A 24703-nucleotide genomic window follows, 5' to 3' on the forward strand; every position below is an offset into this window, starting at 1 on the left:
AAATATCTCAGGATTATTTGTACAAGTCAGAACAATAATAGACATAGTCAATTTATGGCTAACTAAAGGATTAATGTCAAGGAGCTTATCAGAATTCACTCTGTTTCCTCTAGTTCTTGGAAACACATTCATTAGTTTCTCTAAAAGACACATACATAGACAATGTATATAACAGAAACAGAAATGGATGGCAACCATACTTTTCAAAAAAACAAAGATATTCTAAGCTCAAACATAAGTCTCTTCTTTTGGACACAAGACTAATATCTAAAGTATTAAAATTATTTTGTTTAGTTCATAGATATTCCAGGTAGTTTCTATGCCTCTAGTCATTATTCTGCTAGGTAAGGTGTTTGGCATGAGTTTAATGGGAAGGACCTTAGATTGGAGGTAGGTAGAAGTGAATGTGCTAACCAGATTTCTGGCATTTATAGACTTTATGACCCTGGATTTAGCCTTTACTAAGCCTTTGATTCCAGATGAGTATAGGAAGGATGATTTCTAGATCCTGTTTAGTTATAACATTAAGAAATACTGAATTTTCAAAATTCAAGCCATTTTGATCTTCATATCCTGTGGCTGCTGCTACAGATTATAAAATATACAAGGAAGGATTAAAAATCAAGCAAACCAAATAATTACTTGTAGCATATAGGCAGGGCCAAACTAAATCTAAGTCTAGTGAGGCCAACTTTTCACCTTTCTATTAACTATCAGCCAAAAAGTTGTCTTTCCCTAGAACCAGTTAAACACAGAAACCTGTTCTACTCTGTCTATACATCTGCACTATCAGAAATCTGTTCTACTCTGTCTATACATTTGCACTATCAAACAAGTTTAAACAGAACTAAGCCCATGAAATAAAAAAAAAATTAGCCATAGTGAGCCTGGCAGAATTGCTTTCACTGACTAAGAAATCTAGTATCTTCCTAACCTTTATACTTAATCTGTTGGCACTAGCTGAAAACTACAAAACCAGATCAGTGGAAGATGTAACCTTAAAACTAAAGCTCTGCTAGGTTCTAAATTAAGAGGTTCACTTTAAAATATGAAGTAACAAAAAAAAATGTTGATATTTAAAAGAAGGCTTTTAAATCATCCTGTGGAAGATAAAAATCATGAGATAATACTTTTAATCCATACAGGACCTCTTACAGAGCAACCCAAAGTATTTTATAGAAACTACCCAATTAAGTTTCATGACAATTCTGTGAAATCAGGTATTACCTAATTTTTTCCAAAGGAGGCAAAAGAAATGAAGAACTAAAGTGACTCACTTTGCCAATGACAAAGCTCCCTATTTCACATCTAATGTTGTAAATTGTGGGGAAAAGATGCTGAGTCCCAAGATAAATGATATTAACCTAAATGCCTCAGCTTTTTGAAAAATGTTTGATTTCCCACAAGACGTGAGTGCAGAGATAATGTATTGTCTTGCCTGGCATTTATCCTAATCACTTAATTCAGTATCTGTTACACTGAAGGCACTCATTATATATTTGCTCAATGAATAAAGGCTATGGACAGTAGCTAACAGTTACCAGAGCTCATATATCAGGTACTGTTCTAAGTGTATTACATATATTATTTCATTTAATCCTACCAACAATTCAATGAGGTAAGTTACTACTCCTCATTTTACTAATAAGGAAACTAAGGCCCAGGTTAAGTAACTTGCTCATGATTACAAAATGATAGCAAGCCAGGATTTAAAAAAAGAAGTAGCCCAACTTTAGATCTTGTTTAAAGATCATGATTGTAGAAAGAAGAGAACTAGACTAGCAGTAAGAAACCATATTCTAGTCCGTCACCACTTCCTTGGAGAGAAGGGAAATTTATTACTGATGTTTCTATCTCTTTATAATGCCTAGCATAGTACTTTAGTCACATTACTCTTCATCAAATGTTTCCTGAATAACATTAAAATCACATAAACAAATTAGGCTTCGTTGTTCTCAACTGTAAAATGGAGATAAAGTTACCAGCAAAGTCTACCTTGGTGGTACTCAACATATGGTCTCTAAACCTGAAAATTTCATCTGAGATGCAAATTCTCAGGCTCTACCCCAGACCTTTTGACTCAGAAACTGGTGCTTTAACAAGAATTTCAGGTGATACTCAAGTATGCTAATGTTTGAGAACCACTGGTCTACTTTATATGATAATTACAAGGATCAAATGAGTTCAATAGTGTAAAAGCACCTTAAGTAGTGAAAGGTATATCATCATCATTATTATGAAATGATTAAATATGCTCCTTTAAAAAACTCAGTGATTTTTCTAAATCCAGATATGAATATCAGAAATGGAAATAGATCATAAAACATTTTTAAATAAAATATTGTTCTTCCAGATTTTATCTGGACAATGTATAGCAATAATGGATCCAAAGGAAAAGATGACTATGATTTGTAAAGTCATATCTAGAAATCTAATAATTTGGTCATGCAGTGGTTCAACCCAGAGATATGACATGCTGTATAGGCTCCTTACCTGACCAGTGTCCAGTGGAGATGCCAGATCTGTCTGTGCATGTCTCACTTACAGGTCTAAACACAGTCTCCCATCCACCAGTGGCATAGCGCCAATTCTGAGACTCCAAGATGAGTGTTCGCTGAGTGCCATATGCAATCATGAAGCAGTAGACCACATGATGGAGTTGACAGCCATAGCCACAGCCTTTGTTGATATTACACACCAGCTTCTTGGCTTTGCTGCAGTCCTTGGGATTCTGTCAGGGAGAAAGAGAAACACAATGAAGAAAAACTGTACAGAGAGGGCAACTTCTCTTTACAGGTGACAAGTATCAAAAATCATATAATAGGCCAGAACAATTCAATAGATTTCTTATTAAGCAAACAATCCAGCTTTAAGGAATGGATTTCAAAGAAAGAATCCACTGAAAATTATATGCACGTACTTAGGAAGGTGGCAGTGAAAAAGAAGAACATTTACTTGGAAATATCACTAAACAAATGTGAAATTAAGCAGTTACATTAAAAAATTCTTTCACTTCTCCATAACTCAGAACATGAAAGTATAATTATCTCTGAACTCAAAGTTGCATACATTGGGATTTTTATGAAAGAAGTAAAACGGTTCATTTATTCCAGCAGCACTTCAGCATTCTGAGCTTACCTTCCGTGATGAAACTCAAAATAACTTAAAACTATAATTTTTGTAGAATTCCATCTTTCTCCAGAGTTCTAGATGTTACAAACAAATCTACTTTTTCATTATAAAATAAAATCCACTGAGTAAAGAGATATCTAAGTTCAACAATTACAAAATACCCAGTATGGAACTTTTTTTCTAACCATCCTTGATGATAGCTACCAGCAATTTTCACAACTGGATATAGAGCATGTTCTATACTGGCTATCTTGAAAATGTATTATGTCAATTTTTAATCTAGAAATCCATTTTTCTAATTGCATACTTTGCCATAGATAGCAAATGGTTAGCTAATACAAGAACTCCTTTTTTCCATTCTAAAGTTTCAATTCTGCTCTAATTTATACAGGATATTGCTCAATATCCCTAGGCATCTTAGTTCTTCATATTACAATATGTTTTGACATGGACTCTTTAGTCTGATTAGTTTTCCAAGCTGTTTTGTCTGCAAGGGAAGAGAGAAGTTGGGTCCCTCTAAAAATAGAATCTTTTATCCCATATAGTGAGGGGCACAGTAGCTAGTTCTCAATTTATATCAGCCTTGAATAAAGCAGTCACCAAACCCCAAATCTAAAACTATGTTCCAGGGATATCATCAGTCTCATCAAGTAGGGCCCTGGAAACAAAAGTTAAGATGATGAGGCTATAAAATGATTCCAAAGGAAAAGCTGAGAAGGGAAAATATAAAATAGTTACTTTCAGAAGAGGTATCTTTCATATTCAAATGTGTCACAGCAAGCTGATCATTTTTTTTAGATCAAAGCAGATACTATCAAGAACTTTAGGTGATGATCAGGGAAAGCAGTTTTCTGGTGAGTACATGTGATGCTTGTTTTTCCATTCTTTGGATAAATGCACATTGGGGAAGGATACCAATTGGATATCAGACTGAGCGGGGGGGATGGGATGGATGTATGCCTACATGATGAGTGCGTTGCGCACCATCTGGGGAATGGTCATGCTTGAAGGTGCTGACTCGGGGAGGTTGGGGGAGGGAGGGGATGGAGGTATGACTACATGGTGAGTGCCAGGCGCACTGTCTGGAGAATGGACACGCCTGAGGCTCTGACTCAGGGGGATGGGCAGGACACGGACAATGTATATAACCTGAGCTTTTGTACCCCCATGAAGAGCTGAAATTAAAAAAAAAAAAAAGAACTTTAGGAAGAGTTAGAGCCCTTATGAATCCCTAATAAAATTCAGCAAGATTTGGTCAATACTGTTTCCATAATCAAGTACTAGACTTGCTGATTCTTTGGGACTATAAACTCATGGCAGACTTCTAAGGCAATAAGCATTCTTATCCTTGTTGCTATAGCCACAAAAGATTTGAGAGGAACAAAGGAGTGTGATGTCATGCGGGAATGGGAGATCTACATCAGTTAATTTCTGTACAATATTATACAAGGATCCTGGGAATAATGTTCTCAAACTGAGCCAAAGCTTTATTATTGACTCAGTTTATCAAGAGAGCAGATAAATAACATTGACATTTGTCAGATTTTTCATTATTTGTGAGAAATACAGTACTTGGATGTCTCTAAAATTCATATGAATGAAAAAGAAAATGTCCTTCAAACCTTTTCTTCTAGAACAGTTTTTGGATGTACCGAATTATTGAAAAGATAGTAGAGAGAGTTCCCATAAACCCCACATCCAGTTTCCCCTATTATATCTTACATAAGTCTTCATATTTTTTAAGGGAAAAAAAATAATAAGGGAACATAATTAAAACATCTGACCTTTAGTTTGGAAGCCATAGATTTTTTATTTAAAAGAAGTCTCATATTTGTATTTAAGAAAAGCACATCTACTGTATTTTAAGAGAAGAGTTTAATGAAAGGAAAGGAAATGGCAATTTATAAAAGAGAGTTAATTCGTGAGCATTAGTGTGCCTAAAATCAAGCTGAAGAAAGAATATATTATTTCTTTCTGTTATGTCATAGGTAACATAAAGAAGCAGGTAAATCCATTATGCTTGGTTCTGAAATGAGAAAGGTCTACACATATAAGGTAATCAATGGAAGACTCCAAAGGAGAAAGTGATAAGAGAAAATGAATGACTGGAATGACAGTAAATAAAACACTGAAAAAGCTCAGAACCACCGCCCAATTTTTTGCCAAAATAATATTTAAAACTCTGGAAAATTCAAAGGGTCATGCTCATAAAAGACCCAGAGAAAGGCAAAGGTGAGAAATAGAAAAGGTATTTGTGTTTCCAATACAAGATTAGGTTGACCAGAATAAATATCTACAAAAAAACAAGTACATATTTCTAAGGTAAATGGAGAGGATTTAAAAACAAACAAAAAAACCCGAAGCAAAAACTCTGAGATGGACAGGGATTTATTCTGATAAAAAGGAACCCTACCTGAAACCCCTAATCTGAGCTAAATCTTTGTTATCCACTATTGTTACAGATAGCAACAAATATAAGGAGATTTATGGGTATCTATAAAAGGGAACCAGGGTCATAGTTTTATAATTTTCAAATTTCTTACCAAATAGCCTTTGTCAGTTACCACTGATGCTGGTTTTATACTATCCAGTTGATGTTTGCAAAAGGCTTGAAGGTGTGTCTTACCCATGAGCAAGAATATATAGAAAGGTATCATCACTAAAAGAAGATTTACTTTAATCATGTGAACACTTCAACAGGGTTGTTATTTCTGATGATAAAATCTGTTTTTCAATTGCTTCTAGTGTGCCTAACGGACTCTCTACTACACATATCTCTACCTCCCTCCCCTTTTATGGTATTCCCTCCATTCATATTCTCTGTCCCACTGCCCCATATGATACAATCCAGCAGAAGAAGGCACACTAGGAAGTACTACTTACTTGGGAGTGGAAGCGGAGGGAGTACAGATTGAAAATGCCCCCAAGAATCAATCCCCTGGGAAAGTTTCATTTGCTTCTCCTTTCTATTTATTGCCTTTAGTATCACTGATTGACCACATACGGGTAAAGTTTTGTTCATTCAAGAAATAATTATTAAGTACCTAATACATGCAATGAACCTTGGGGGATCATACATAATAGAATAAGAAATCACATGAACAAATAACTACTGCAGTTATTTGTGTATATGATACAGTAGTCATTTGTCTAGAAGAGTTATGACTAAAATTGCATTTAAGCTAACCCTTGAAAGATATAACATAAACCTTAAATCTATGAAATGCTAAGTAAATATACTTTTTTGTATTATACAATGGAAGTCCATATTGTAAAGAGAAAAGTTAAACTATAAACTCTACTAATCAATATGAGATTTTTGTATATGAGGTCTTCTTGAAAGACTCATCAATAGGCAGATATATTCTAGCTTCTTGCAATGATGACAATAATTATTCAAGTTTTAGAAATACAAGGCAAATGTGTTAAAAATTACTTGAGACAACATGCTCTAATAAAAGAGCTTTGCATGTAGAGATTTAAGATATGATTTTTGTTCCAACAAAGGCTCTGCTATGAACTCAATTGTGTGATTTTGCTTCAATTTGTTAATTTAAAATTGAGACAAAAATTATCTCTCTATAAAACCTCTCCTTGCTAATCCACTCTTCCTTCTCAGAGATACTATTTGGCTAAATGAGATGGTATATACTCAAAATTAATTTGAACATATTTTCTCATTTATCCTCCTAATCTCAAGAGGATATTTCACACTGGATAAATGCATTTTTTTTTTTTTTTGCATTTAGTGTTGCAAGGTGGCCCAATCATAGGCCCTTATAAGGTAACAATGTTATGCAACAGTTTTGTAGTTATAATATCAGCAAAGCTGTCACCATAAAACATATAAATCAAGAAATAAGAATTTAAGATATAATAGGATTCTTCTATATTTAGTTCACTTTTTCTTTTCTTCAATTATTTTTTTCCACTATCTGAGGCACTTCTGACAATGTTAGTTTCCAAGAATGACCCTGTCTCAACAGAATAGAAAGCTGTTTATGCTCTCACTGCCCTATAAATCAACATTGGGAACTATACTTGAATCAATATGCCTCTAACCAAGATGGCATATTAAGGGAAGCTGCAGTTCTTATAAATAGATGATCACTAATTCAGTAAAGGCACCATCATAATGCTGAAATGTTTTATTCTCTTTTACTTTGGTTAAAATATGAAAATAGTTACTGTGAGATATATTTCAAATTAGGACTCCAGGTTAATTCCTACTTTGCTAAAAAAAGAAAAATTTTGAATCAACTAGTAAACCATAGGCATTATTATGTTACTTAGGCATTATTATATTTAGGTACTATTACTAGGGTTCAGGGGTTTCCATTGTTTATACTTAGTAAATTAGTAGTAATTGTGAATTAATGATGGAATATTATAAAATAGTACTTATTTGGTAGCTTTTAAATTAAATCACAGATTTTGTTTGATTTAGAAAGATTTTCCCTTCATACAAATAAAAGCCTCTTTAGAGTACAAATTTTCCAGCTAGAATGTAATCTCCCTCACTTACCTGCCCAGAGTTATCACTGAACAAAAACATTGTAGAAAAAGAATAAATCAACAAATGAAAACATTTAGTCAATATAAACTGGACATAACATGTCCAGTCATCTCTTGCAAAGAGTAAATGCTCAATAAGTATTAGTTCAACTGAAATACATCTGCGTAGAAAAAGAGGATGCCAAGTCCATAGTCACAAAAATAAAAATGGGTGGCAAACCAGAATTTAGAATTCAGGTCTCTCAATGCATTGTCCAATACCCTTTTCTATTCCTCCATAATGGCTTCAATACAAGATGCAGCAAGAAATGCAGGCTTAGCCGGGCATGGTGGCTCATGCCTGTAATCCTAGCACTTTGGGAGACTAAGGTGGGAGGATCACTTGAGGTCAGGAGTTTGAGACCAGACTGAGCAAGAAGGAGACCCCATCTCTACAAAAAACAGAAAAATTAGCCGGGTATGGTAGCTTGTGCCTGAAGTCCCAGATACTTGGGCGGCTGAGGGAGGATGATTGCTTGAGCCCAGGAGTTTGAGCCCGCAATGAGCTATGATGACACCACTGCACACTAGCCCTGGTGACAGAGAGAGACCCTGTCTCAAAAAAAAAAAAAAAGTGTAGGCTCAAAACACATATCTGGCTACTCTTGAAAACTAAGGATTAGGAATTAGAACCCCAGGGGATTCTTCCAGCTCCTTTCTAAAATAAGAACTTAATCTGTTGGAAAGAGTTAAGTTTCTATTTCTAATGAAGAAAGCTCAGTAAAAATGAAAAAAAAAAAGGGTCAGGATAGGTGAGTTAAATTTTATTGTGCTATTTGCTCTAATCACAAGACTAAACAGCTTTTATTTGTTTAAAAAGATTTGCAATATCTAGCTTTGCGTTGGTAACAAAGAAAGGATTCATTAATAGTATGGTGAAACACTGTATTGGAAATAATCTAATTTTATTTCTTTAAAATTATTTTCAAAACCAAAGCAGAAAAGGTAATGAAGCAAATAAGAGAACTGAAGTACTGTACAGCAGTAATTAAAACGAAGATACTGGGCAAAGTTAATACCCATGAAAGAGAAAGTTAAAAAGCACTCTCATTTTCAAAAGCCAAGACCAGAAATTATTGTCTCTTAACCTATTAAACAAGGATATTTTCATAGCAAAGTTAAGAGTGTATCAAGGCATCCTTTCCACCCCCCAAAGAGCAGTCAGTTGCAAGTAGTAAGGACAACACAATAGCCCAGGTCTAAGTAGCCTACCAAGTACTTCAAGAAATCAATTTTCCTGAGGGTATTCTGTAAAATCTAAGTGTGAAAATTTAAGGGAGAAAAGATAACAAGATGTGTAGTCTGTAGCAAAGGCAGATAGTTACTATACAGTGATAAGAAGAGGAAAGAAAGCTTATCTTGGCAAGAAAAGCAACAATTGGCTTACTTTAAATAATACATTTTACAAACTTTTGCTCTTTGTTTAGAAGTCTTCATTGAATGTTTTAAGCCGATTTTAAAAGATAGAAATTCTAAAAATCCAATAGAAAACAACAAACGTGGGGCATTTCTTCTACTGAAGCTCTTGGAGACAGTAGTCTGTTCTCTGGGTATTCCAGGTGACCTCCAGAAAACTCCCAACTTAGATTCAAGAGACTTGTACACCAGAACAACCTTGGCCTGCTACCAGAAGGGCCATAAAGGAAAGTCAGAGCATAAATGAGACACATCCAGTCTAATTCTCTTGTTCAAGAATATAATATAAATAAAACTTACTCCAAGGATAGAAAAAAAAATTAACTTACTGAGGAGCCTGACTCTGCCAATCCTGTAGAAATGCACAGAAGATGTATTATATTTCCTCAAGCACCTCAACTTTTCTCCTTAAGTTTATATAAGCGTGATTCCCAGGTCTCAGACTTATACTAACTGTTGAGGTTAAAAATAGCATGCTTACAAAATTAAGAATGAATTTCAGAAAGGTCCTCCATCAGCATTTTACTTAACAGGATTCATTAGGCTCTCTTTCCTCAAAACTAAAATATGGGATGATATGGCAGGTACTCTTTAAAAAAAAAAAAGAGGGAGAATGGAAAAGAGGAGAGGTGAAAGATAGAAAAAAAGGGAAGCAGGGAAGAGAATGGAGGGGAAGAAAGAGGAAAGAGGGAAGAGGATAAGGAGAGAGAAGGGGAAGGAGGAAAGAGTAGGATGGTAGAAAGAGGAAAGGAGAAGAGTAAAAGCAAACCCATGAATGGTTAGCCCTGTCTTATGTAGGATAAAGAGATGAAGTAGTTGCAAAAGAGAAACATTGGTTCAAACTGTTCCTATGCAAAGGCTGCTTCAGATGTTTTGTTTTAAATAGAAGTCACAGTCAGTTACACTGTTTTGCTGACATTTCTATTTTCCAAAGTACCATTATTCTGGGTAGTACTGGCACTTGTCTATTCACTGATTTTAAAATCAAACCATCATTCCTTCTAAAGTTTCAGGATAAAAAAAAAAAAAGATAAAACCAGATATCAAATCTGCCTACCTGTCCTTCAAGACAGAGGCTTTGTCTCATTTCTTCATGTAGCTAGCCATACATTGAGAATCTACTGTTAGTTGAACATGAACTTCTTTGGAATCCCCAGTTATTATTATTTTTTTAATGAAAAAACTCAAGATTATTTTTCTAAAACTTCCTCAGTTAACAGTATTCTAACCAATTTTATTTTCTTTACCTTACAAAATCTTTAACATTGTGTTTATTTTTTTACTTCTTATTTTGAAATAACGAAAGACCCACAGTAAATTGCAAAAATAGTAAAGAGAGTTACTGTAGTTATCATGTACCTTCCAAAAAGCTTTCCCCAAAGAGAACATATTACTTAACCACAATATATTATCAAAACCAGGACAATGACATTACACAATTCTATTAACTATGGACATGCACTCAGATTTTCTAACATATATGTACTCACGTAACTACCACCATAATCAGCATAGAAACTATGCCATCAAAACAAAGAAACTCCTTTATGCGTCCCCTTTAGAATCACACCCTTCCCCGATCCCAAGAAACCACTGATCTGTTCTCCATTACTATAATTTAGTCATTTTGAGAGCATTATAAATGGAATTAGACAGTATTTAACCTTTGAGATTGGCATTTTATCACTAAGCACAATGCTCTTGAGATCCATCCAAGTTGCATGTAGTAGTTCATTCCTTTTTATTACTGAGTAGTATTCTATTATGCGGATTGTACCACAGTTTATTTACCCATTGAAGGACATTTGGGTTGTTTCCAGTTTGGGGTTATTACGAATTAATTTGCTGTATACAAGTGTGGAGGTTTCCGTATGAACATGGGTTTTAATTTCTCTACGATAAATATACAGGAATGTGATTGCTGCATTACATGGTAAGGATATATTTAACTTTATAGGAAACTGCCAAACTGTTTCCCAGAATGGCTATACCGTTTTACATTCCCACAAGCAGTGCATGAAAGAGGTGTTTGTTTCACATGCTCAGTATTTTTTTATTCTAGCCATTGTGAGAGGTGAAGTTGTATCTCATCATGTCATTTACATTTCCCTAAGAGTTAATGGTTTTGAACATTTTTTCATGTGCTTACTTATCACCTGTATATCTCTTTTGTAAAGCTGTCTATTCAAAACTTTTGCCTATTTTCTAATTGGATTGTTTCTTACTATTGAGATTAGAGAGTTCTTAATACATTTTGGATACAAGACCTTTGTTAGATATATGATTTGCAAAGACTTCCAGCCTATGGCTTATCTTTTCATCCTCTTAAACAGGGTCATAGGCAGATCAAAAGTTTTTAATTTTGATAAAGTTAAATTTATTAATTTTTAATGGATTGCTCTTTTAGTGTCATGCTGAAGAACTTTTAACTCAAGTCACCAGGATTTATTCCAATGGTTTCCTCTAAAAGTTTTATAGTTTTACCTGTCACATTTATTTTATGTGCCAGATTTACTATTCACTGGGAATAAATTTTGTGTAAGGTATGAAGTTTAAATCAAGATTCCTTTTTTTTTGTTTTGTTTTGCCTATGGGATGTCCAGTTGTAACACCATTTATTGAAAAGGTCATGCTTCTTCCACTGAATTGCTTTTGCACCTTTCTCAAAAGTCAGTTGAGTACTCCTAGGTATATACCCCCCAAAACTGACAACTCATACTCAAACAAATTCGGCTAGAGACATTCATAGCAGCACTATGCACAAACAGCAAAAGCTGGCAACAGCCCAAATGTCCATCAACAAATGAACAGATGAACAAATTATAGTATATATGCACAAAAGAATATTCTTCAGCCACAAAAGAAATAAAGTACCAATATATACTACAACATGGATGAAACTTGAAAACATTATGCTAAGAAGTCAGATACAAGAGGACAAATTATATGATTTCATTTATATAAAATACTCAGAGTAGGTAAATCCACAGAGAGTGCAGATTGGTAGTTTCCAAGGGCTAGGGGAATGGAGGAATGGAGAGCAACTGCTTAATAGCTATGGGGTTTTCTTTCAGGCTGATGAAATGTTTTGAAACTGGAGAGAGGTGGTAGTTGCACAACCTGGTGAATGCACTAAACACCACTGAATTGTTCATTTTAAGATGGTTCATCTCATATTATGTAAATTTCACCTCAGTATAAAAAAATCAAGTAACATACCTATGTGGGTCAATTTTGGACTCTATTCTGTTCCACTGATCTATGTGTCTAACCCTCCTCCAATACCATACTATCTTAAATACTGTAGCTATAATAGTAAATCTTAAAACTGGAAAGTATGACTCCTCCAAATTTCTTTTCTTTCAAAATTGCTTTAGCTATTTTAGTTCTTTTGTCTTTCTATATACATTTTAGAATCAACTTATATATACAAAAATATATTTAACATAATAGGTTATGTTAAACCTATTAATCAAATTTCGGATGAACTGACATCTTTTCTATATTGAATCTTCCAATCTATGAACATGGTATGTCCATCCATTCATTTAGATCTTCTTTGATTTATTTCATCAGCATTTTATAAGCATTTTTACCTCATACTGCATTTTCATTTGTTTAGAGCAATTGTAAATGGCATTGTGCTTTAAAATTTTGCTTTGTAATTGTGTATTGCTAGGATGTAGAAATAGTTAATTTTTGTGTTGATCATGTATCCTGTGGCTTTGCTAAATTCACTTAGTACTCCTAGGAGGTTTGTGGTTGCTGTTGTTGTTGTTTTGGTAGCTTATTTGGGATTTTTCTATATAGACAATCATTAGTTTTCCTTCCTTCTAATATGTATGCCATTTATTTATTTATTTTGCCTTATTGCATTACACAGAACTTCCATTATGATGTTGAATAGGAGTGGTAAGAAAGGACATCCTTGTCTCATTCCAAATTTTAGGGGGAAAGCATTAGTCTTTCACCATTAAATAGTAGTTTGCTTATAAATGCTTTTTATCAGATTAAAAAGTTTCCCTTCTATTCTTACTTTACTGAGTGTTTTGTTATGAATGGGCAAATGCTTTTTCTTCATTGATCATGATATGATCGTGTGGTTTTTCTTTAAATAGTTAATATGGGATATCACATTAATTAATTTTTGAATAGTTAGCCAGTTTTGCATTCCTGAAATAAATCTCACTTGGTCATGACATATATTCATTTTATATCTATCTATATAGATAGATATAGATATAGATATAGATATAGATATTTCTGAGGCCAATTTGCTAATATTTTCCTGAAGATTTTTGTAACAGTGTTCATGAAGGAAATTAGTGTATAGTTTTGGTGTGTAGTTTGTCTTTGTCTAGTTTTGGTATGCAGTTAATGCTGGCCTTGTAAATGCACTGGAACATGTTTCCCTCTATTATTTGGAAGAGATTATGCAGAATTGGTGCTATTTATTTTCTAGATGTTTGGTAGATGTATTTGTTTTCTGTTACTGCGCAACCAATCCTCACAAACTTAACAGCTTAAAACAATATACATTTATCATCTCAGTTTCTGTGGGTTAGGAGTCTGGAAACAGCTTATCTGGGCCCTCTGCTCAGGGTATCACAAGGCTATAACCAAGACTTTGTCTATGCGGCATTCTTCTCTGGAGCTGGAGAGAATCACTTCTGAACTCACTCATGAACAAAACTCACTCTGAAAAGAAAAATTTCCCTCTAGGCACTGCTTTAGCGGTATCCTACAGATTTTGGTTGTGTTCCAGTTTCATTTTTATAAAGTTCACTATTTGTTGTGATACTTCTTCATTGATCCTTGGACTATTTGGAAATGAGTTTAATTTCCAAATGTTTGGAGATTTTCCTGTTGGCTTACCTTGAACTCCTGGCCTCAAGCAATCTTTCCTTGCAAAGTGCTGGTATTACGGGCGTGAGCCAATGCACCTGGCCTGATTTCAATTCTTTTATGTTTTTAAGGTTTGCTTTGTTACCCAGGGTGTATCTTAGTGAATGTTCTATGTGCACTTGTTAAGAATGTGTATTCTGCTGTTGTCTGTTTGATGAAGTGTGCTGTGACTGTCAATTAGTTATCCCATTAGTTAGTTAATTGTATTGTTCAGTTCTTCTACATCTTTGCTTATTTTCTGTCTAGTGGTCTTATCAATTACTGAAATAAGGCTGTTAAAGTCTCCAACTATCTTTGGCTATTCTCCTTTCAGTTGTCAGTTTTTGCTTCATGTATTTTGAAGCTCTGTTGCTAAGTGCACATATTTAGAATTACATCTTCTTGGTGAATTGATCATTTTATTATTGTTAGTCCTCCTTGGTCTCTGCTAATTTGCTTTGTACTGAAGTCTATTTTTTCTGAGATTAATATAGTCATACCAACTTCCTTTTGATTATTGTTTGCATGGTATATCTTTATAACATTTTACTTTTAACCTACCTATATCATTATATGTGAAGTGAGTTTCTTAGAGAGAGTTGGGTCATTAAAAAAAAATACATTCTGCCAATCTCTGTCTTATATATTTTTTTCTGTATTTTAACTGATATGTCTTGTCCTATAATTCTTTTCTCTCTCTTTTAACTGGTATATTTAGATCATTTATATTTATACTTAATGCAATTATTGACTTAAGTATGCCACTTTATGGTTTTTCTACTTGTTCCTTCTGTTTGTTTCTGTTTCCCCTTTCCCGTGTGTAATTTAAACTTTTAGTATTCAATTTTGGTTTATCTATAAATGTTTTTAATATCTCTTTGTAGAATATTTTTAGTAGTTGCTCATAATCTATATACATAACACTTATTACAGTCTATTCATATCATTTTACCATTTCAAGTGGAATGAAGAAAACTTACTACACTTTAGGTCCCTTTACTCCCCCCACTTTTATGATAGAGTTCTCTTAAAAATTACCTTTATATGCATTGATAACCACATCAGACATTGTTAGAAATTTTGCTTTTCACCAAACATATGAAAAACTCAAGAAGAGAAGACTAGTCAAATCTCTGTATCTATTCTGTCATTTGTACTTTCTTCATCCCAATGTTCCAACTTTCCTTCTGTCATCTTTTCTTTCTATCCGAAGAAGTTCCTTTTTCAGAGCAAGACTGCTGATGATGAATTCTTATTTTCCTTCACCTGCAAATGTCTTTAATTCACTTCATTATATTTTCTCTTCTGGGTTGACAGTACTTCTCTTTCAGCATTTTAAAAATGTTTTGCTACTTATTTTGGCCTCCCTGTTTTCTGATAGGAAATCCACAGTCATTCAAATTGTTCCCCTATAGCTAATACACTTCTTCTGACTGCTTTCAAGATGTTTTTCACTGTCTTTAGTTATCAGAAAACTACTTATAAAGTACCTAGGAATGGATTTATTTGAATTTTTCCTGTTAGGAGTTTGCTTAGCTTCTTGAATATGTAGGTTTGTCAAATTTAGGAAGTTTCCAGTCATTTCTTCAAATATTTTCTTCTATCTCTCATTCCTACTTCTCTTCTTCTGGGATTCTAATGATACAAACGTAAAGATGTTTTTGTTATTGTTCCAGGTCTCTGAGACTCTGTGTACTTTTTTTCCCCCAATCTTTATTCTGTTATTCAGATAAGATAATTTCTATTGATCTAAATTTGAGGGTTCCAGTTTTCTCCTCTATCATCTCTATTCTGTTATTAAGCCTATTTTTTATTTAGTTTATTATACTTTTCAGGTCTAAGATTTCCATTTGATTCTTCCTTATATTGTCTATCTCTTTGCTGAGGCGTATTAGTTTTTCATTTGTTTCAAGAGTATAATTGCTATTGGAGCATTTTTTTTATTATAGCTTGTTTAAAATCCTTGTCAGATAATTCCAACATCTGCATCATCTCAGTGTGGTATCTGCTGATTATCTTTTGTCATCTGAATTGAGATTTTCCTGATTCTTGGTATGATGAGTATTATGTTGTGAGACTCTGCTGTCTATTTAAATTTTCTACTTTAGTAGGCAATCAAACATTTCAGATTTACAATGCATGTCCTAGCCAACTTTTATGAGCTGTGGTTCAAATGACAATTTAATTATTAAAATCTTTTTAGTGTTGTTCTGTTCTGCCTCACTGGGCTACGTAAGAGCCAGACTGAAACTTGGATGGTATATCATACCAGAGCCCAGTTCTCAAACCTTTTTCTGTATGGATTCTGGTAAGTTTCATGCACCGGATGCTAGAAGGTCTGCCCAGGATTTAAAACACAGATTTTTAAAAATCTCTTTCTCTAACTCCCTTCTCTGTATAATCCTCCCTCCACTCTGCAGTTGGGAAGGAATGTGGAACTGCCTCATTATTTCAGGATAGTAATGGTAGTCAGGGTGAAAGGGTGAAAAAAATAACAGGAAAATACCTAATCCCACAATTTCCCCAGTAAACATCAATCCTGTGAATTCTCTCACAAATAAGCACTCTGTAGGAGTTCTGTTTTGCACAACTTCTGGAAAGAGATGTAAATCTCTCTTTTTCAAAATTGTTTTTTTTTTTTCTTTTTGAGAATCTGCTTTTTACAGCCTAAAGAGTTCCTGAGCGAACAGCAAGGTGAGAGCTCCAAGCCTCAATCATATCTCTAAGACAGAGTTACTTCTCCTGTGATAGTCCGTTCTCCAAGGAAAGACAGGAGAGCCAACTCTTGGACTTTGACATCCTTGCAGTTTTTGTTATCTACTTGCTGCCAAGAAGAAAGAAAGGAGCAGATGATTGTACCCTGCCATTTTTACAACCCCCTTTAAAAAGCCCCAACAGCTAGTTTCGGGGCCAGCATATTATTCCTCTTTCCACCTCTGTGCTGGTCCTTTCCCCTTCCCCCCAAGGAAAAGTAAGTAAACCTTTTCTTTCTATCCTAATCTTTGTCTGGAGAAATCTTTCTCAAAACCTGCATGCACCGGCATCTCCACCCTAACACAGGGCTTTGTCCATTGTCTCTGTGGCTGTAAATCTACTGGGGAGAGCTGCCACTTTGTTACTGCAGTTCCATCTAGTCCCCAATACTGCAGTGTCCAGTGGGAAGAAAACAGGTACCCTCAGTATTGCAGGGCACATATAATAAACCAGGCTACATGCCCAGTCTCCACAGATACAGAACCTGGGGATGACAGGGAGGCAACTTTTTTCATGATATTTGCCCACAATTGGGCAGATATAATCAAAATGGGGCTTTTTATTGGTATTTCTAGTTGTAGGCCTCTCCAGCACCCTCAAGTAGGATATATAGGAGGCAAAACAAACATATAAATACACAAAACAGAAATTCACTGTGTATAGGATTTTTTGTTGTAATAAACAGGAAAAGTAGTATATGATGTGTTTATTACCTCTTATCCAGAAACAGAAGCCTAAAAGTGTATTTTAAGCCCAATATATTCTCAAATATTTACTGTACATGTAAAATTTAATGGCTATATTTCCAGAGGCATTTGCTGATATAAGTTCCTTTTAAACTTTTTAAAAACAATTTTAATCTTGATAATAATATGGCATGATATCTTCTTATGTAAAGGCAAATATAACATTTATTTGAAGAAATGAACTTTAGTAGTGACCACTTGAAGAGATTATTCAAAGCCTCTATGGTATGTAGGCTTTGAATATAGGAAGGATTCTTTGTATGTAAAAGCTTTCATTAGGGTTCAGTTTTGTTTCCTTTTTCATCCATTAGATAAGGACAAAGGGCAGGGCACTAGGTCCTTTGGTTGCAAAGCCAAACACCATCTCTATCTTGTCCCTAGCCTTTTACGCATAATCAACTATCTCACGTGGGACATTCTAGCAACCCCTCTCTTTATTTCTGATTTTACTTACAATGTCAAGATATCATCTCCTCTCTAGCCCTGACATAAATCCAGCAAGTCCAGCCACTCTAACCACTACAGGGGAAGAAGATTCAGATCAAAAATCAAAATAAAACATTCCCCTCCCCTGAAAAGACCCAACCAAACAAACAAAAAATCACCAACCTTGGGTAGACCTGAATAAGAGGAATGTCCAAAGCTTAGGGCTATTTTATTGGCAGAATGATAACTAGAATTCTTCCAACAATCCTAGTAACCTCTGATATGCTTCGTCTTTATGGAATAAATGGTAGTATATATACATATAAAAGTGTCAGATTTTATAGGAGATATACTTTGTATTAGGCACATAGCCTTTGCCAGACCCCTAGGGGGATAAAAGGAATGGGATGCAAAATGGGAACTTGCATTCCTTATCTCTCCTGATAAGGAGGAAGTTTATCTCTCCCTATCTCTCCTGCTAAGGAGGACACCTGAGCTGCAGGATATGACCTATGCAGTGGTCCTAGGAACCCGGCTGTTTGAAAAGAATTTATTACAGTGGCTGTTCTGGCCCAGTTGCTCACTCCTTCCAGAAAAGCACTCTATGAAACCCACCGTTCTCCCCTTCCTGAGGTGGATGCTGTTTTTGGCCTCCACCCATCTGCACCCAGATGCTCAAATAAACAGCATTTTGCTAAACCTGAGGTTTCCATGTCTCCTTCTCGGCTCCGATCTAACACTTTGTTTAACAATAAATGACATTTATGCCAATGAAAAAAGAGAGGAATAAAAAATGTAATACTTATGAAAAATACATGGAATATTTGAGAGAAAACAGTAACAAGCAATGATAAAAATGGTATGTCTCTATCCATTCAGATGTAGTTAAAGATTCCCTACTCCTCCAAACTGAAATCATTATACGCTTTCTTTTCCACCTACATCTTAATCTTTCTGGCTATTAGGGCCTAGAGCCTCTTCTGATAAGATCCCAGCAATAACCCATATGTACTATTAGAACTTAATTGTAGAAGCTTTAAACTCCCCTTGTAGAACCTGATATTATTCAGAATAAATCAGGATTTGGTCCCAATATTTAAGCAGACATCATTGTATATTTGAAAGCTTCATCATCATTAACATTATCCCTTACTCCATTTTATAGAGATCACTATGCTCTTAATAATGACCTAAAGTAAACAAACATTGGCCAGTCTGTGACAAAGCAGGGAGTATATTCCTGAGTTCTTACATAACTATTCATATATATTCTTATTGATCTAAAGAATCCCTAGTCTCATAAATGGAAAAAAAAAAACTAATTGTTTAGGGATAGGAACCTCAGCAGGGGGCAGACAAAAGCATATGCTCAGAGAGTTGACACCTCAAATACTGACAAGAGTTCATACACAGCTAAAGGAACAGAAAGACGAAGGAAAAGAAAATAGAAGGCAAAAATATTTAAGAATTATTTCCATCACAGTCTAGATCAGGGTGAGCAAACTTCTGTAAAGGAACAGACAGTAAATATCTTTGGCTTTACAGGCCATATCTTCTCTGTTGCAATTATTCACCTTTGGCACTACAGCCTGAAAGTAGTCATAGACAATATATAAACAAATGAGTGTGGTTATGTTCCAATAAAACTTTATTTACTAAAACAGTTGGGCTGGATTTGGCCTGAGGGGGGTACTTTGATGATCTCTGGTCTAGGCCAATAAAATCTGTAAAAACAGGGTGGCAAAAAGGAAAAGCAACCTCACACAAAGTGGGAAGGAATATATGCTCCCTAAGGTAAGTAGCTATGTCTTGTTCTGTTTTTTATTTTGCTTTAATACACCTTCTGAGACTTGTTCACCTTTAATGAGCCACATAGATTTAGGTCCTCAGTAAACTGAAAGAGAGTCTCCAATGCCCACATTATTTTCTTTTTTTTTTTTTCCACATTATTTTCTATTCATACTAGTAGCATTATTTTCCTTATGTCTGAGCTGCTAAAATCTTATCTTTCTGATGATATTTACCTAGACCATAAATACATTTTGAATCTTCCAGGATAACACTACTACATATGGAACAAAATTTGAAACTGGATGGGAGCAACTAATATTCATTTCCTACCAGCTGGAAAGAAGATGTACCATAGACGTAATAAACAGGTCAGGATGTGTTTAACATTTCTACTGTGAAACATTAGGCTTTCTACTCACACCTCTGATTATTGGAGTTTTAATCAACTTCACACATAATTCTACATTCTACCATCATTAAGTAAAACTTTTTTAAATCCAAAGAAAGAAAATCACCTCTCATGCTATGATTAAAGAAAAAAATAACTACTTTTTTTTTTTTTTTTTGAGACAGAGTTTTGCTCTGTTGCCTGGGCTAGAGTGCCATGGCATCAGCCTAGTTCACAGTAACCTCAAACTCCTGAGCTGAAGTGATCCTCCGGCCTCAGTCTCCAAGTAGCTGGGACTACAGGCACACACCACTGCACCTGGCTAATTTTTTCTCTTTTTGGTAGAGACAGGGTCTCATTCTTGCTTAGGCTGGTCTTGAACTCCTGAGCTCAAGCAATCCTCCCTCCTCAGCCTCCCAGAGTGCTAGGATTACAGAAGTGAGCCACCATGCCCAGCCTAGATAACTATTTTTCAAACACACTTTCCAAAGGATTTTTATAATACCAATCTCCTTTTTCCTTCACGTTTGTTCATTCCTAAAAAAAAAAAAAAAGTTTACATTCTCTGACTTTTGTAAATTTTTGTATTGTCAGAATTGATAATCATTTATAATGATGATGAAGACAACTCATCTTAAGAAGTGGAAACCAGCAGAACCCACTTCTAGAAACTTCACATTTTATGGTTCTACTCATCTAGCTATTTAAAAGTTATACTTTGCTTTCCCCTATTTTTTTTTTTTTAATTTGTGTCTCACTCTGTCGCCCTGGGTAGAGCGCAGTGGAACTGTAGCTCACTGCAACCTCAAAGCCCTGGGCTCAAGCAACCCTCTTGTCTCAGCCTCCGGAGAAGCTGGGGACTACAGGCCCACACCACCATGAGGGTGCTTTCCTCTATTATTAACTAGTTACATGAGACATCTAGTCATTTATAGTCTCTATAGCAAGGCCCCATGTTGCTAGTGATGGGCAGATGCAGATAAGGATGTATCTTCACCAGCTAGTATTAAAAGCAGCCCTAAACTTATATTCATTCATTCACCTTACTCAAAGCACCAGGAAAACAAACAAACAAATACAAAAACAGAAAAAACTGGCTTCTCAAGCTTCTCATTAGCAGTGACTATACGGACTTGGAGTTAAGACTCTTTCTCTTCCCTCTGCTATTTATTAGGCAAGTTATACAGATCTCTCTAAGTCTCAATTTACTCTCCTGTGTATGGAACATTGTAACACTTGCTTCAAAGGAATTACTTTGCATAATACCTAGCATACAGAAAGTGCTCAGAAATGCAGTTTAAATACATTCTTCATCCTCATAGCTTCCTTCAATGTACTTCAATACTCGAGAAGAACAAGAAGAAATATCTGCTCCCTATCACCTTTGCAACTAAAGGAGTTACTGAGAACGTGAGATATTTGGGTGTTTTATCATCTATTTTTGATATGACCCAAACCTTGAGCCCAGGATAACACCAGTGTAATGACTTGAACATCTCAATGCTCTGTAGAGAAAGAGAAATTAGTGCAAACCTTTTAGAAATGGGTTTTTGAAGTGATATGAGCTGTGTGAATCACATATATTAACCCTAATGAATATTTATCACAACTGGCATTTTAGGTTTAGATGAGTCAAATTTATTAATATGATGGCATACATGCAAGTAAGCAAACATCCAAACATTTTTTAAAAGGGCTATAAAAAATCAACCTGTGAGAACTGTCATGCTCATTTTCTAAGGTCAGAGTATATCCACATATTTTAATTGATTGTACAAATATGTAGTTATATGCTTTTATGATTTATCACTGAGCCATATCTATGATTTATTTGATCTTAGATTCTCAGTCAGTATTCTGTCCTGAGTCAAGCAACTAGAAGGTAGGGGCAGGGGAAGAGGAGGCAGTTAGGGTTACTGAACAGAAACAATGAAGTGTTTGGAAAGGCTGCTCAGTTATGATCTATGGTCAACAAGAGTCACACCTAGGGCATGGCTGACTTATACAAAGGTTGTCCGGAGTTAATGAACAAGCAGCTGATACACATTTGCAGGCTGGTAGTTGAGAAAGTGCTGTAGGCTCTAAGGAGTGATGGAATGTAAAAGTCCTAGTCTGAGGTTAAGTACTCTTTAATGGAAAGCTGCTGTTCTAACACCAAATTAAAACAAAATTTTAACTACAGGCAACCTAGACTTACTTTGTCATATCTGTGTGCTTGGGACAGAACCCACTCAATCTTAAAGAGGCAGCATCTATTACTTTTCATATAATTTTGCAATATGTCTTTCTCTATTTCAGGTTTCTCACTATTGGTGCTCTCAGGTAATCTCATGTCTTTGGAGAAAGACTAAGAACCCGTTAGGGACTTGAGGTTCCCTCCTCATTCAATAAGAATGGCTTCCTTAGGGGCAGAGTGGATTCACTGAAATGTAAACTTCAGGAACCTTCATTTGCCCAGGTAGCTTCAAAGGCCCTGGTAAGGGCTTATGCTATGTGGTCACCTAGACATATGTTTTTACAAAATTTGCAAAATTTGGCCACAACTTATTACAGTATCTGTTTCTTTCCACTCAGAATTCCCAGCCATCTCACTTTCCCAGTGTTGGTATTATATATTTGTGTTAGTAGCAAATAAAGTGGCCATCTGCATTTCTGGGATCTTGCTATTGGAAATTAAGCTGGAGTTTATTTAGTTTGGATTTAGAAGGATACATTTATGTGGTTCATAGTTGCTTTTGTGTACAGTTATTTCTATGACATAAATAGGTTCAGGATGAGGGGTTGTATTGTGACATGAATGTGTCCCACAGTGCCTAATATAGGAAGTATAAGAGAAGTGGAAGAGTCAGTTCTCGATGATGTCTAGTCAAAATGGAAGTTCTCTTCTGTCATTAATATCCTAAATGTAGTGCGTACCATTAAAAATGTAACATAAGCAATTATATGTACCATATTTTTTTCTTTTTCTGATGAGAATCACTTGAAATAGATTTATCTGAATTCCTGTCTATAGGACATAAGCTTACAGCAAGTGCTACAAATACGAAGTATGATTATATGTGAAGTTGCAAATTTTATGCATCACAAATAGCAATAATATAAAACTGTTTTATCAACCATGCTAGAAAAAAGACCTATTCAATCTTTCTATTCTCTTTATAGAAAATATTACAAAATCATTGGCAATTCTCTTTACAGAAAATACTACAGATCATTATCATGTAATCCAAGGGTATGCAGCTAAGAAATATGAGGAGAAATAGTATTATAAAGAGTATCAGTTAATAAAAAATTATTTTTCTGGAGTTTTGTGTTTGCAGTACTTGTCAGCTTTATAAAACTTGTAATTTGTTTAGAGTTCTTTCTTCATTATAAATAGTCAATCATCACTATTCATAGATTCTGTATTTGTGAATTCACCTATTTGCTAAAATTTATTTGTAACCCCAAACGCAATATTTATGGTGCTTTCACAGTCACTCATGGACATGTGCAGTGCAGTAAAAAATTTGAGTCATCCAATGCACACGTTTTCAGCTGAGGTCAAACAAGGCGGAGCTCTGCCTTCTTGTTTCAGCTCTCATATTGTAAACAAGTATCCTTTTTGCAGTCTACTTAGTGCTATGTTTTGTGCATTTTTGTGCTTTTGTTTGGTGACTTCACTGCTTAAAATGGTCCCCAAGTATAGTGCTGAAATGCTGTCCAGTGTTCCTAAAGTGCAAGAAGGCTGTGATGTGCCTTACAGAGAAAATATGTATGTCAGATTAGCTTTGTTCAGGCATGAGTTACCAATGTTAATCAATCAACAAGATATGTTAAAGGACATGTCTTTAAATAAAAACACACATAAAAAATACATATACTGATGGAATATATATATAATACAGACAAAATGTTGTGACCAGAGGCTCATGGGAACCTATGTCTGTATTTCCCTTAGGAACAATGGTTCAGTATTCATTAATTCCATGTTTGTGGTGACATTATAGAATATAACTGACGTGAATAGCAAGAAGTGACTGTATACATTTACTTTAATATTTAATTTGTATTTGTATTTTGTATTCCTTTACATAGAAGATAACATCAGAAATTGAATGGGCTTCAGGTGCATCTCCCAAACTTGAATCTGCCTCTGTTCAAGAGCCTCCATTTTCCCTTCATGGAATCCTTGCTACTCCACAATTCTTGCCTCACTGGAACTGGTACCAAGATTCAAGAAAATGAACCTCCAGCTTGAGACTCGATAGTTAGGAAGGAATGATGTGGTAAAAGCCTTTTATTATTGACAATTAAGAGAATATAAAGATAAGAAATATGTAAACCTAAAATGTCAAAACGCTGACAGTTTAGTGAGTACACTGTGAGGAATTTTAAAAAGTTCCTTCATTATCATTAGACATCTCAAAATATTTTTAAACTCTTGCTAAGAAAACCAAAAATCTGAAATTCAAACTTGGGCAATGATTTTAATTTTAAATGAAGGAGGAATTAATCTGTGTTTTACTGTAAATTATGCTAATAATAAATTATACTATTTAATTAAGATTAATGACTATAAAGAGACTACACTGCCAAATGGCATTCAGATTGGAAATTAAAAAGTAAAAGT

General features: G+C 34.8%; 1 protein-coding gene across 7 annotated transcripts in view; it reads right to left on the reverse strand.

The window, feature by feature from the left end:
• FUT8 (fucosyltransferase 8) overlaps window positions 1-24703 on the reverse strand; it is a 266970-nt gene that overhangs the window by 61153 nt on the left and 181114 nt on the right. For all 7 annotated transcript variants that reach the window (XM_045565543.1, XM_045565561.1, XM_045565552.1 and 4 more), the window contains one exon: window positions 2494-2731. In XM_045565543.1, coding sequence (XP_045421499.1) covers window positions 2494-2731 — 238 coding nt within the window. The remainder of the gene's footprint in view (window positions 1-2493; window positions 2732-24703) is intronic.

This window comes from Lemur catta, chromosome 1, assembly GCF_020740605.2.
Source record: "Lemur catta isolate mLemCat1 chromosome 1, mLemCat1.pri, whole genome shotgun sequence".
NCBI classification, from domain to species: domain Eukaryota; kingdom Metazoa; phylum Chordata; class Mammalia; order Primates; family Lemuridae; genus Lemur; species Lemur catta.